At 35.7% G+C, this 13,436-nt stretch overlaps 1 protein-coding gene across 6 annotated transcripts in view; it reads left to right on the top strand.

The window, feature by feature from the left end:
• RAPGEF6 (Rap guanine nucleotide exchange factor 6) overlaps nt 1-13,436 on the top strand; it is a 213,515-nt gene that overhangs the window by 95,148 nt on the left and 104,931 nt on the right. Inside the window, exon 1 of one of the 6 annotated variants that reach the window (XM_032156513.2) lies at nt 8,589-9,579. The exons of the other annotated variants lie outside the window; for them this stretch is intronic. Coding sequence (XP_032012404.1) covers nt 9,526-9,579 — 54 coding nt within the window. The 5' untranslated portion in view covers nt 8,589-9,525. Of the gene's footprint in view, nt 1-8,588; nt 9,580-13,436 lie in introns of those variants that run through there. 6 annotated transcript variants of the gene reach the window in all.

A 13,436-nucleotide genomic window follows, 5' to 3' on the forward strand; every position in this document is an offset into this window, starting at 1 on the left:
TGTATGTGATTTTTAAAAGTTTTGAGGCCAAATGCAGTGGCTCATGCCTAATTCTAGCACTTGGAGAGGCCAAGATGGAAGAATCACCTGAAGCCAGGAGTTTGAAACCAAGCTGTGCGACAAAGCAAGACCCTGTCTCTACAAAAAAAGAAAAAATAAATAAAAAGAAAAATTAAGAATCTTGAGAGTATATGATATATAAATCCTTTTCTTATTTAGCTCCAGTTTACCTTTTCAGCTTTCTGGCCCCATTATGTTTGGAGGTCTCTACCTTTGGTCCTGTTCTCTTTCCCTGGAAGGCTCTTATTGGCTTCTTTACTTAATATAGTTCTACCCTTTGATGAGTCACTTTGAGTCTTGCCACTTGCTCCTTTTATCCAGAATGGGCTTCTATCATGTTCTTCTGACAAAGTCATGTTCAGCTCCTAAGAGTCCGTTCATCCATGACCTCTTTAGAGAAGCCTTTCCTGACATTTCCTGTTCGTAGAGTGCACTTCTTTTCATTGGTCCCATGGGATAGTACTTGCATGAAGTGTGCCCCTATTATTCTGCAGTATTCTGAGATAACAAAAAATGGAATTAACAGTTTATTTAAGAATGTTTTAAATGCCTGTATTTTTTGTATAATGTTCGTTGTTTCATTTTAAATAGCATATAACGGTAAACATTTTGAAATGTAGTGAACTGAATTTTTTTGATGTGGAGTCTTGCACTCTCGCCTGGGCTGGAGTGCAATGGTGTGGTCTTGGCCTCCCAAAGTGCTGGAATTACAGCCATGAGCCACCACGCCCAGCCTGTGAATTGAATTTTTAATATTGGTACATATGTAGAGTTAAATGGTAAAATTAAACCAGGACCAGTAAACATGAAGCATCTTGGTTTCACCAAGGTCAAGCACCAAGTGTGTTTTTATTTAACTTTATTCTCTAGAATATCAGATCTCATTTGTGCTCATTTTTATGGAAATGTGATTGAGCCAAATATGAATCTGGACATTCTTCAAAGGTTTAAAAAACTTTGTTGGTGTTTGCATACTTTAGTTAATAACTTATAGTCCTTCTCCTTGAGTTCTCCTTCCTTTTGCTACTGTATATTTTTGTTGTTGTTGCTTTTGAGACAGGGTCTCACTCTGTTGCCCAAGCTGTGAAGTGCAGTTATGTGATCATAGTTCACCATAAGCTGAAACTCCTGGGCTCTAACGACCTGCCTTAGCCTCCTGAGTAGCTAGGACTACAGGCATGTGCCACCACACTCGACTAAGTATTTTTAGTTTTTGTAGAGACAGTGTCTTGCCATGTTTCCCAGGCTGGTCTCAACTCCTGGACTCACTCAGTCTAATCACTGCAGCCTCCCAAAACACTGGGATCATAGACATGAGCTTCTGCACCCAGCAAGCTGCTGTATTTTTAAATAACAGTGTGCCTGTATGAGTGTTGGTTATATGTTTTTTGTCTTATTAACTAGATCTCAAGTTCCTTAGTAGATTACATCATAATTTTTTTTATTTCTTGTTCTCTATGTTGCTTAGGGTGCTTTTTATATTCTCAGGGACAAAATAAGCTGCTAGTCTTCCTCTCTTTCTTCAGCATAGCGTCTGCACAGACATGGAGCCAGCCAGCCCTTCGTAAAAGAACATCTGGAAAGAAGGATTTCCGTGGCAGCATTATGGATTGGGGTTTTTAATTTGAAGGGTTTCCCTTTGCTGAGACATCTTGATGTATTTTCTTTCCATCTAGTCTTTTGTTCTGGGATTGTATAGTGGGTGGTAGGATGATACGACACGCTAGAATCTACTTTTCATTTTAGGCTCACACATTACTAATGTAGCAGACAGTTCTTTCTCATTGCTACTCCTGTGATTATATCACGTTCTCCATTCTCTTTCAGTGCTCCATATTTTGGTTAGATTCAGAGCATATTAGAGAGTTAATGTACATTTGTCAGTGCAGCTCAATAAGAGGTGATTATTAGGACACCATATCACTTACCACCTTTGTGGTGATGTACTGAAAAATGGCTGGATGCTTTTACTTGACCATGGGTGTGACCTATTAAGGTATTATTGCAATTGTGTTTTGCTTTTATGGAGTGTATGTGTTTGTGTTTGCGTGTGTGTGTGTCTTATTCATCAAGCCATTCCTGTAGTAAGAAATAGGTCTATGCCCCCATCTCCTCATGAGAAACTAGAGGACTTTGGTACAAACATGTGATTGCTGAGGTCTCTTCATGGAGCACCAGTAAACAAAAAGTTTAAACATTTATTCAAGTCAAACTAAAGGAGGCGTAAGCGCTATTATTGCATCAATCATCAGGAGAATTTAGAATTTGAACTGTTTAATTGAAAGTCACTGTTTGATGAAGAAACTTGTTAACATTGTGAAGTTTATTTTGTATTTGTGGGCTTGATAAATCCTGATTGTTTTTAATATGGTATTTCATAACTACTTTCAGATTGAAATAATGAATGAATAAACAGACTTTTCTTACTTCTAAACTCAGAAAGTTTGCAAATGGGATCTTTGATAATCTTATTTTTATATAAGACAGTGAGTGCTGATCACACTACTACTGAGAAATTTGGAGCCCCACCTCTAAGAATCTTCAGCTTTTCAATATTGCTTCTCTTCTCTCTCTATTTACAGCCCAGAATACTCTGAACAGGTGTATATTCTTTGTGGTTATTTCTACGTTAAAAACAAAAGAGGACTTTCTGTTTTTGTTCACGAGTATCTAATATCCTTTAGGAGAATTCTCCTCATTTATCTTCTAGGAAATAATATGGAATTCTTGATAAGTTTTTCTACCTAGTTAGAAGGTATTGAGTCCACAAATAGACAAAAAGCATAGAAGTGATACAACTAAAACTAGGACAAATGCCAAGTTAGAGCAGATTTTTTTTAAATTTTGTGAAGAAATGCTTATTGTAGAAATGTAAAATATATAGAAGAGTATGAAGAAGGAAATGAACTTGCCATCATCCTCAAAACTGGAGATAGCTACTGTCACTTATGTACTGTGGTCCCTCAGTATCCATGGGGGCTTGGTTTCAGGACCCCCTGCAGATACTAAAATCTGAGGATGTTCGAGTCCCTTTTATAAAATGGTGTAGTATTTTTGTGTAATCTATGCACATCCTTCCATATACAGTCATGTGTTGCGTAATGACAGACCACATAAATGACATCAGATTTTGCTGCCTGTTATTACTGTATGTTTTCTGTGTTTAGATACACAAGTAATTACCATTGTGTTACAGTTGTCTGCAGTATTCAGTAGAGTAACATGCTGAGCAGGTTCATAGCCTGGGAACCATAGGTTATACCATGTAGCCTATGTATATAGTAGGCTATACCGTCTAGGTTTGTGTAGCTACACTCTGTGTTGTTTGTCCAACGATGAAATTGCCTAATGACACGTTTCTCAGAATGTACCCCAGTTGTTAAGCAATGCATGGCTGTATTTTGAATCATTTCTGGATTACTTATAATACCTAATACAGTGTAAATGCAGTGTAAATAGTTGCTATACTGAAATTTGTAATTTTTTTTATTGTTGTAGTCGTTTTTTGTTTTTGGTTTTTTGGGTTTTATCTGAGACAGGGTCTCGCTGTCAACCAGGCTAGAATGCAGTGGAACGATCACAGCTTATTGCAGCTTTGACCTCCCAACTCAAGGGATCCTCTCATCTCAGCCTCCCGAGTAGCTGGGATTACAGGCATGTGCCTCCACACCCAGCCAGCTTTGTTTTTTTTTGTAGAGACGGAGTTTCATCATGTTTTTCAGGTTGGTCTTGAACTCGTAGGCTCAAGCAATAGCCTGCCTCGGCCTCCCAAACTTGGGATTACAGATGTAATCACCACCACCCCCAGCCTCTACTATTATTTTTAATGGGATTTTCCCAAAATATTTTCGGTCTACAGTTTTTTGAATCTGCAGGTACAGAACACATGGACACAGAGGGCTGACTGTATATATCTTTTGATTAATTTAAATATTTTGATTAATTTAGATGATGCTGAATGTTTAGTTATGTATCCTTGTGTTTCTCATGCAGTTAAATTTTTTCCAAAACATTATTTTCAATATTAATATAATGCTGTATGAGTGGAATGAAGTATTCTCACGTGGCTTCCAATTTTTCTCCTATTACAAATAACTTTTAGGGAAAAATCTGTACATGACTCTGATTATTTCCTTAGGATTGAGTTACAGAAATTACTGGGTTAAAGGTATGAAAATTATTTTAAGTTTCTACATAAATATTGGTAACTTCTAAATAGGCATTTTTAAATTGTCTTTATTATTCACTATGTATAAAATTCTTGAGTACTGAGAGGAGGAGAGCAGGGCTTGCCCCTCTGGTTGTCTGGGGCAGTTCTTCTTCCCTTAATGGTGTGACACTAATTCAGACAGATTTGCCCAGGGAACCAGAATTAGACAGACTTTTTATCATACTTGAAATATTTTATGGAGTAATTGCTAAAGAAGGCTCTTTTGATAATTGTTTAAGGCAACTCAGATATTAATGTATACCAGTGGTCTAAGACAATGATTATGACAGTGTTCCAGTTGGAAGGGGCATAACAACTACTCAGACATAGCAAACAAATTAATGCTGAGTGTTATTGCCTTTTAGTTTGATTTGGCATGTGTTTATTAACTGTGCTATGTTGTGTATGTGGCTTTTACAGTGCTAGAAAATGTAGTATTTAAAAGTAGAGAAGGGACATAATGGTCATCTTTATGAACAAGGGATACAAAGGAACCCAGGATTCACAGATAGTTTTAAATGAGAGTTCATTTTTTGTCATTTATATATGTTGCTCTCTTTTTGAAGAAAATTAATACGCCGTTTTGAAACTTTAGGTTTGCATATACTTGAGTAACTACATACAAAATAATATCCTTTTGTGCAGGTATGAAGATGCTTGATACACAGTGTAGAGGGAAAGCAGAAGCATAGTGGTGCCTTTTATTGTTCTTTCAATTTCACTGATTCTAATTATAGAAGCTTACATCACCTTGGTTGATGATGACGGTTTCTCTCTCCTTCTTGGTTTTTCTTCCTCTATTACTCCCTAAGGATGGATCATATTTCATAGTGCATGTGTGTCCAGCTGGTGGCTGTGACAGATTTTCAACAAAAATGGGGGTGATCAGTTAGTGGATATATATATGACAGTATGCTGAAGCACACTGTTTCTTACAAGAGAATAAAAGAGTGTTGGTACTCTTGCCTCCCCTCCTTCATGAAGGCTGAGGAATAGGTATGCAGTTTGAAAGCAGAAGTCCTGAGGGGCACCAGTAATTAGAGTTAACTGTCTGTTAACTGCAAAGATGCATTTCAGATGTTCATGTTAAACATGGGGGGAAAGGGGTGGAAAAGATGGTTATGATCCTTTGAAATGGCTTGTGTTACCTATGATCATTTCAGTCATTTATCCATTTATTTTCCAAAAGATTTAAAGTGTTTTCACTATGTAAATCAGTACAATTTAAGTTTATATTTCAAAAAACAAATATAACTAAAATACAGAAATGAGTGTCCTCTTTATTTTGTAAAACTACAGAATTTTTCTTTTGTTCTTTAACTTCTTTGGAGTTTGACTTCCCTAAATTGTGATTATAATATTTCACTGCAGATTGGGAATAAATTCTATTAATAAATATAGTAAGTAAATAAAATGCCTCGGTTAGGATAAATCCAGTTTTTATTATCATTAGTTTTGTTTGTTTTTCATAATGCCTATAATGTATATCCTCTTATGGCTTACCTTCATCTGTGGTAACCTTTCTCTGTCCTTCTTTTCACTGTTGTCACATATTGACATGAAAGATATGTTTACGGTTAGTTTAGTAACTATCAGAACCTTATCTTTGGCTTTCTAAACAATATGATTTCAAATATTTCAGTTTGTATTTTTGTTTATAAATAATATACACAGTTAACATAAATTTTAATAACTACGTGGCATTTACACTTTTATAAAAGTATTTCGTCATGATTTGAATCTTCACAAAGTCAACATACATTGCTCTATTTTATAGTAGTGCAAAAGACCTTTCTAAAGGTAAAGATTTCATTAATAGGGGTTAGCATCATGGCATTTCATATGCAGGGGAAACGTATTCATAAGTGGCTGGCCTGTAGTGATTCCTAGACAATAGATAGATCAGGACATTCTCCTTTGCTGCACTTCATTCATTTGAATTGATAAGATAATGAGATGAGATCGTGATAAAATTCTGAAAGTGATGCAACTGAAAAATAGGTTATTCACCTAGTCATTTATTTTAGTTATTTGATAAATTACTATTCTCCTCAAAGGATGTTTATTTCTTCATTCAGTAGTCAAAAGGTGAAGTCGTTGTTTCATCAGAATGCTGGTGGTTCCCCATGTTGAGTATGGGATTTGGCCTGTTTCTTTTCTTGGTATTGTTACACAGGGAGATTTAGCATGATAGGTTCACTATACAGTTCCGTGGAATCGAAGATACTATGAGATGATTGGTAGAAAAGGAAAAGGATGATGTCATCTTCACTTACAAGCCAAACTAAAGGAAAAGAGAATTTTGTTCCTTTGCTGAGTTGGTGTTTACTACAGTAGGTCTAACATATGGCACTAGTGGATTGCGTTTCTCACACTGGGCAGCAGTTTTTTAAAGCAGCTAAGAGATGGCTGTCTCCCCTACCCAGCTTGAGGTCTTTCTTTGTGTGTTGATCAGCATGATTTATAAAAAGGGGGAAAGGTGTGCAGTAAAATTTTGCTTTTTGATTCGGCTATAATATATTCTGTTGGTACTATACATGAATATAATTACTGTCTGGTGTTGAAATTCTTGGTATTCTTGAATCTTGCTACTGATATTTATTGTAAAATACTCATCTTTTAGAAATTTTATCTTAAGTGAAAGTTTGTCTTCATGTACATACGAAGTACCTACTATCATTTTTCTATTGTAAAGAATGATTAACATTAGATTTTAATTAATGTACAATATTAAGTATCAAGTGGAATTCCAACTCGTGTATGGTTGATTTAAACTGAAAAAACAAAAAACAAAAAACAAAAAAACCACACATTGGTGCTTGAAAATCAACCTGTATAAGTATTGCATGTTTTATGTTTAGAAAACTAGTCCTGCTTGTTTGCATTTGTGAGATTTAATTTTATATTTAAATGCAGGTATTGTGTATTTTGGTATTGTGTCTTTTGGAATTTTGGCAGAAAAACATTCTTAAAAGCTTTATGAAAATCTAAATAATTACATATTTTGAAAGCATAACTTGTCTTTGTTCAAAATTATACTTAGTTTAACTTAAATTCTAGTTTTATAAGTAGCAGTGTAATTCAGATTGGCAGCATAGTGTTGTTCAGAAAGTGACTCAGACTTTTCTCAAAGATATTGAAGAACTTATTTTTTTTGTGCCTAACGACAAGATGTTTCTTCTGCAGTGGAGTCCTTTGTTAAAATACCTGTCTCCCGGGTAACATCTCCTCTTATGTTGCACACCCCGCTTCCCCCAAAATAAAAGTGTTAGGTGAATAAAGCAAAATAATTCTATTGCTTTGATTTGTTCACTGATTGTTTTTCTCATAATTTTGCTGCCTGGAGGTGTAACTAACTATATTTTACTGTTGGGAACTGTCTTACTTTGGCCATTAGGAGCAACCATTGCAAGCTTAGTTGGAGTATCTAGTGCCTTGTAGTAGAAGCATGAAGAACAAGGATGGGTACTAGTGGTATTGTGTTTTCAGATGGAAGGGGGTGTGGCAAAATTAAAATCTTTTTCTGTAATTTCTATAGAAAAATGGGGCAATTTTTTTTAGTCCACACTCGGGAAGCAGGTTTAATCATTTTCTTTGATTTCTTCTGAGTGAGTTTTGCTGCCTTCTTGTCTTTTTCTAGGAATTGAGCATTGGGCTACAGGAAAGTACCATGTTGTGTAGATTATTCTTTCTGAAAGGAGTTGGTTCATGCTGCAACTATTGGTGTACACGTGATTTTTTTCTAGCTTCCCTTTGCAAAATGAAATTCTATTATTTCCATTTAAATTTACTATCTACTTACAAATTTTAGTACTAGTTTGTATATTCTTAATGTTAATTTAGAGTGATCCTGAAGGTTATATCTTTCAGAACAGTTATTTGATAAATAGCAAATTTTGCAAGCAGAAACCCCTTGTTAACAAACACGTGACATCTGAGAACCTAGGCTGCCTTGTTTATTTGGAATGCAATGGTATCTTATTAGAGCTTATAATTTTACCTTGGGAGGACAATACTGTATTACATTTGAATAATAATAGGAAATATGGCTTCCCAAATATAGCTTTGTATCGATGTACAGAATTAAAAATCAAAATGGATTTTTAAAACTGTGAAGTTGAAAGGCTGCTCAAGCCAATTTTTTTCTTAAAGAATTTAGCTTGCTGACATGTCTCATGGAAGGGAGGATGGTGTGTGTGTGTGTGTGTGTGTGTGTGTGTGTGTGTGTGTTTTCAATAAATTGCTCTTTGGGCTGCATCTGCAGATACAGTAGCCAATTGATCTAATGCAGTTTCTGGAGGCTTTCTGTACAGGTGATGTCATCCTTTTAGCTCTATTCTCCTCCCACTCTCTTTCCTTCTTATTAGATATTTCATCTTACTGCAGAGCATAGAATCAATAGGAGCTTCTCCTTAGGGAGCTGCTTTGAAACAGGCAAGGACAGTAGGAATTAAGACACTAACATTCAGTCTTGCTTTAACAGAAGATACAGTGGTTTTGTACCATATTATATAAAAATGTTTAACCAGAAAAGCTAGACTTAAATCAACAGTGCTGTTTTACTGATGCATTAGAATAAGAAGCAGTGCTGCGGAGCTGTAAACAGTGCATGTGAATAGAGAAAATAATTACAATCTTGGTGATTCTTAGACATTCTACAGGACAAACCTGTTACAGCATATATCATCTAACTGCCATTTGCTCAACGTTTTTTTTTTGTTTTTTTTTTAAACCTCTGGTGGTTAAGAATATAAAGAAGAAACTTTAATCTTCAGGATACAATGTTTGCTTTTGATGCAGAAGAATCACTGCAGTGCTTGTTCTACAGAATGAAATAAGTTGAAGAAAAGACAAAGCTATATTACAGAGAGGAAAGGTTTCGCGGAATCCAGGAACACAGATTTGGTGCATGTTGCCTGATTTGCTTTGACTGATACTGTATTAACTGTTGTGCTACCACTCTGCATGTCTGTGCCAGGTGCCTGAGGCCGCATGTATATATCTGTATATTCTGAGCCAGAGTAGTAAACATCTTCATTTACTGTGATTTGCTTGTTAAAGTGAACGTTTTAATTTAGAACAATACTTTACTGAAAGCTCCTGATTTTAGTTTTAAAAGGGGTTTGGAGAGGCTGCCTTTATTTAAACACTGCAGTGGTGTATGATTTGTAAAAAGAAACTTAACAGAATTTTATCACCATACTCATCACTGTGGCTCTGGTTTGAAAAGGAAACTACCCTTTCCAGCCTAGGAAATGGCTTTTCTTGTTCGCTGTTATGCCAATTGTCTTCAGCCATGGGCCTCCAAAGTAAGTAATTGTTATTTTCTTAGCAGTTGATTTAATCCAGTTATTAGATTTTATTTTGAATTGTAAATGAGCTTTATTGTGCTGTTATATTTTCTAAACTTTAAAAATAAGAACTGCAAAGTAATCTTTCTCATTGCCTTTTTTTTTAATTTAAATATCTAAAACATTCTAATGTGACCTCTAAGAAGATTTGAAAGGTGCCTTTTAAATCTATAGACTTAAAATGCAGTGCATTTGAGATGTACTCTCTTCAGACTGAATTGTTTTTTGATTATGGCTATTGCAGTACTTATCAGTGATCATACTCTAACTTGCTTCATTTTCTTAAATGGTTGATATATTTAGGTATGTTAGTCTAATTTCCAGATTATATGACATTTTTCATTAATATGCTGTCAGATAAATTATGATTGAATTGTGCTATTTTACAATTGAATTGTGCTATTTTACAGAGATTAGTTGATAATTCTTAAGCAGCGAAATAATATGAAGAAAATACTCATGAAAATCAATTATGTGAAAATATTTAAATAATGATTCTAAGTATTTTCAAGATAGTAAACCATTTGCAGCTGGAGACTATTTAAGGTCATCTATCATACTTGTCATTTTTAAATAAACATAATAACTCACAAAAAAGCAAAGTGCTATACAACCTTCCAGGCTAAGTTGTAGGAAAATATATACTCTAATTCAGTAAGTTTTATTATACACAGTGGCTGTTTATATAGTCTGTAATTTGATGCCACTCAAGTTATCTTTCCTGTCTCATGTATGTATTATAAAACAGTGTTTTTTCAAAACATTTAAATTGTAACATTTATTAAGATTTTTTATGGTTCTCTTGCATACAGACAGGCACAATAGAAGCACTTCTTAGTATGGTCTGAAATCATGTCTTTGTTTCAAGGTTGTCCTGTTGATGGTGACTAAGGAAGAAATGCTATGATAGCATCATGGTGTTTTTCTGTTTTATCTGGCCTAGCTCACTGCATATCTTTCTTAAAGGCAGCTTCTGGAAAGACATTTAAATTCACTGTCCATTTGACAAACAGCTGATTGAAATGTAAATAGATGAAAAGAAGCCTAGGTACACAATGTATTTGTGCTATTATCTGGCTAAGGCTTAAATGGCCTTTTTACTGAAAATGACACCTATATGGCCCAAGCATTGCTGATGCTTGATAGCTGCACTATACTACAGAGGTTTAAACCACTTGTAGAAAGGAAGTGAGTGAGACTATGTAAAAAAAACTTTAAAGAAAATTAAGAATGAGATATAGGGGTTGTTTTTTAAGGTAACCAGCAAAATAAAATAGCCTTTGGAATGCTGATAGCCAACTTTTGATCCCAGATTTAACAAATATGGAAGAGTCAGAATTTCAAAATCAGCTTCTAAAGTTTCATGAAATGCCAGCAAACATTATATGAGCAGGATTCTGGATTGGTACTCTACAGTGTAAATCAAGTATTTGTGAGAGTACATGTCTCCATCCTCCTTCTCTCATGTTACTGTTGATGGAATTTTGACTCTGGATTGCAATTAAACACATAAAACTTAGAATTTTTTTATACTTCTTTTCATTTTCCAGTACATTTTACTGGTTTTATTTTTGTTCACATATTTTTGCCTATGCTACTATGTACTTGCATTTTACTACTTCTGAATTCATTAATTTTCTTGCTAAAATAAATAGTCGTATTAGCACGGTTCTATTGGGGGTTGGGGAAGAATGAATCATAAACTCCTTCCTTTATATTTACTCTTAAGATAATTGTTAATTCAGTATAAAATAATAAATTCAAAGTCTTTTTTCTTTAGCACTTTGAGAAAGTTACTACACTGTCTTCTGGCCTCCAGTGTTGCTGATGAGAAGTCCGAGCTCATATTTTTTTTTCCTTTGTTAATTACTTTTGTTAGTTATGTTTTTGTTATTTTACTTTTTTTTTTTTTTAAGAGACGTGGTCCTCCAGCTTGGCCAACATGGTGAAACCCCGTCTCTATTAAAAATAGAAAAATTAGCCAGGTGTGGTGCCACATATCTGTAGTCCCAGCTACTCGGGAGGTTGAGGTGGGAGAATCGCTTGAATCCAGGAGGCAGAGTTTGCAGTGAGCTGAGATCATGACACTGCACTCTAGCCTGGGTGGACAGGGTGAGACCCTGTCTCAAAAAAAAAAAAAAAAGAGAGAGAGACAAGGCCCTGCTCTGTTGTCCAGGCTGGAGTGCAGTGGTGTGATCATGGCTCACTGCAGCCTTGAACTCCTGGGCTCAAGGGATCCTCCCACACAGCTGGGAGCACAGATGCACACCACCATCCCTGGCCAATTTTCTAATTTTTTTGTAGAGACAAGGTCTCTCCATCTTGCCCAAGCTGGTCTGAAACTCCTGGACTCAAGCAATCCTCATGCCTTGGCGTCCCAAAGTGCTGGGATCACAGGCCTGAGCCACTGTGTCCAGCCTTTGTTTTATTTATTTTTTTTAATCCTTGATGCCATGAAGTTTTGCCCTGGATTGCCTAATGTTTTGTTCCCCTACTGACACTTTTAGAGTACTCTCTCAAGCTGAAAATTCTCATTTGTCTTCAGTTGTGAGTTTTTTTTTGTTTGTTTGTTTTTTGACAGAGTCTCACTCTGTTGCCCAGGCTAGAGTGCGGTGGCACAATCTCCGCTCACTGCAACCTCCACCTCCTGGGTTCAAGCGAGTTTCCTGTCTCAGCCTCCTGAGTAGCTGAGACTACAGGCGCCCGCCACCACGCCCGGCTAATTTTTGTATTTTTAGTGGAGGTGGAGTTTCACCATGTTGGCCAGGCTGGTCTTAAACTCCTGACCTCAAATGATCCACCCATCTCGGCCTCCCAAAGTGCTGGGATTACAGGCATGAGCCACTGTGCCCTGCCTATGGTTGTTTTTTAATTGCAACTTTTTTTTTTTTTCTAGTCTCTCTAGAGAGAAATCAAATTGAGTTTTTTGGGTTTCTTTCAGGAGGTTGGTCTCTTAAGTGGTTCTTAGTTGGGAGCTCACCTTCCTGATCTGTTAGAGTTGCTTGCTTGAGGTGACTGTTTACTGGGTGGAGGAAGCATTACCACTTTGGGTTCTGTTTCCTTCTTTGAGGTGCTCCTACAGTCACTGGTCACTGGTTGATTTATCCACAGCTAAAACTGCAGGTCATTTCTTTGCCCTTATCTTACTGTACCTATCCTCAGCATTTGACACAGCTGATCACTTCCTCCTTGACAGACTTTCTCCAAAGTCCAAGTCTTCACCATGACCTACCAAACAGTTTATGCTCTCTCCTCCACCTGTCTCCTACTACACTCCTCATCATTCACTGTCACCACCCTGATTTCCTTGCCTTTTCTCAGGCTTGCCAGGCATTCTTATACTGATTTTCTCCTAAATTATAGTAATTTACTTTTAATAAACTCACCATTAAAAAATGAATATTGATTGAAAGCTTCTCTATGGTTTCAAAAATATTAAAGTGGGGAGAATACTTTGTCTTAGAATTGAAAAACTTTTTAATACTTACTAGTTACATCATTTAGAAACATCCTTCCAACTCTCAACTTTTGGTAAAAATAATGAGTTAGGAATGTTCCATGTTTCTCTTGTAGTTTCACATACCTCAGGCACAGTGCTGTGATCTCTTGGTGTATATACCCAAGGTTCTCCTTTGGGGCTTTTGAGAAATGGTAAACTCCATGAAACAGGCTCCATACTGCTATATATATATATATATTTATTTTATTGTATTGTATTTATATATAAATATATAAATATAAATATATATTATATATAATATATGATTATTAATATATTATGTATATTATATGTTATATAAATAATATAATATATT

This window comes from Hylobates moloch, unplaced genomic scaffold (assembly GCF_009828535.3).
Source record: "Hylobates moloch isolate HMO894 unplaced genomic scaffold, HMol_V3 SCAFFOLD_6, whole genome shotgun sequence".
Classification (NCBI taxonomy): Eukaryota; Metazoa; Chordata; class Mammalia; order Primates; family Hylobatidae; genus Hylobates; species Hylobates moloch.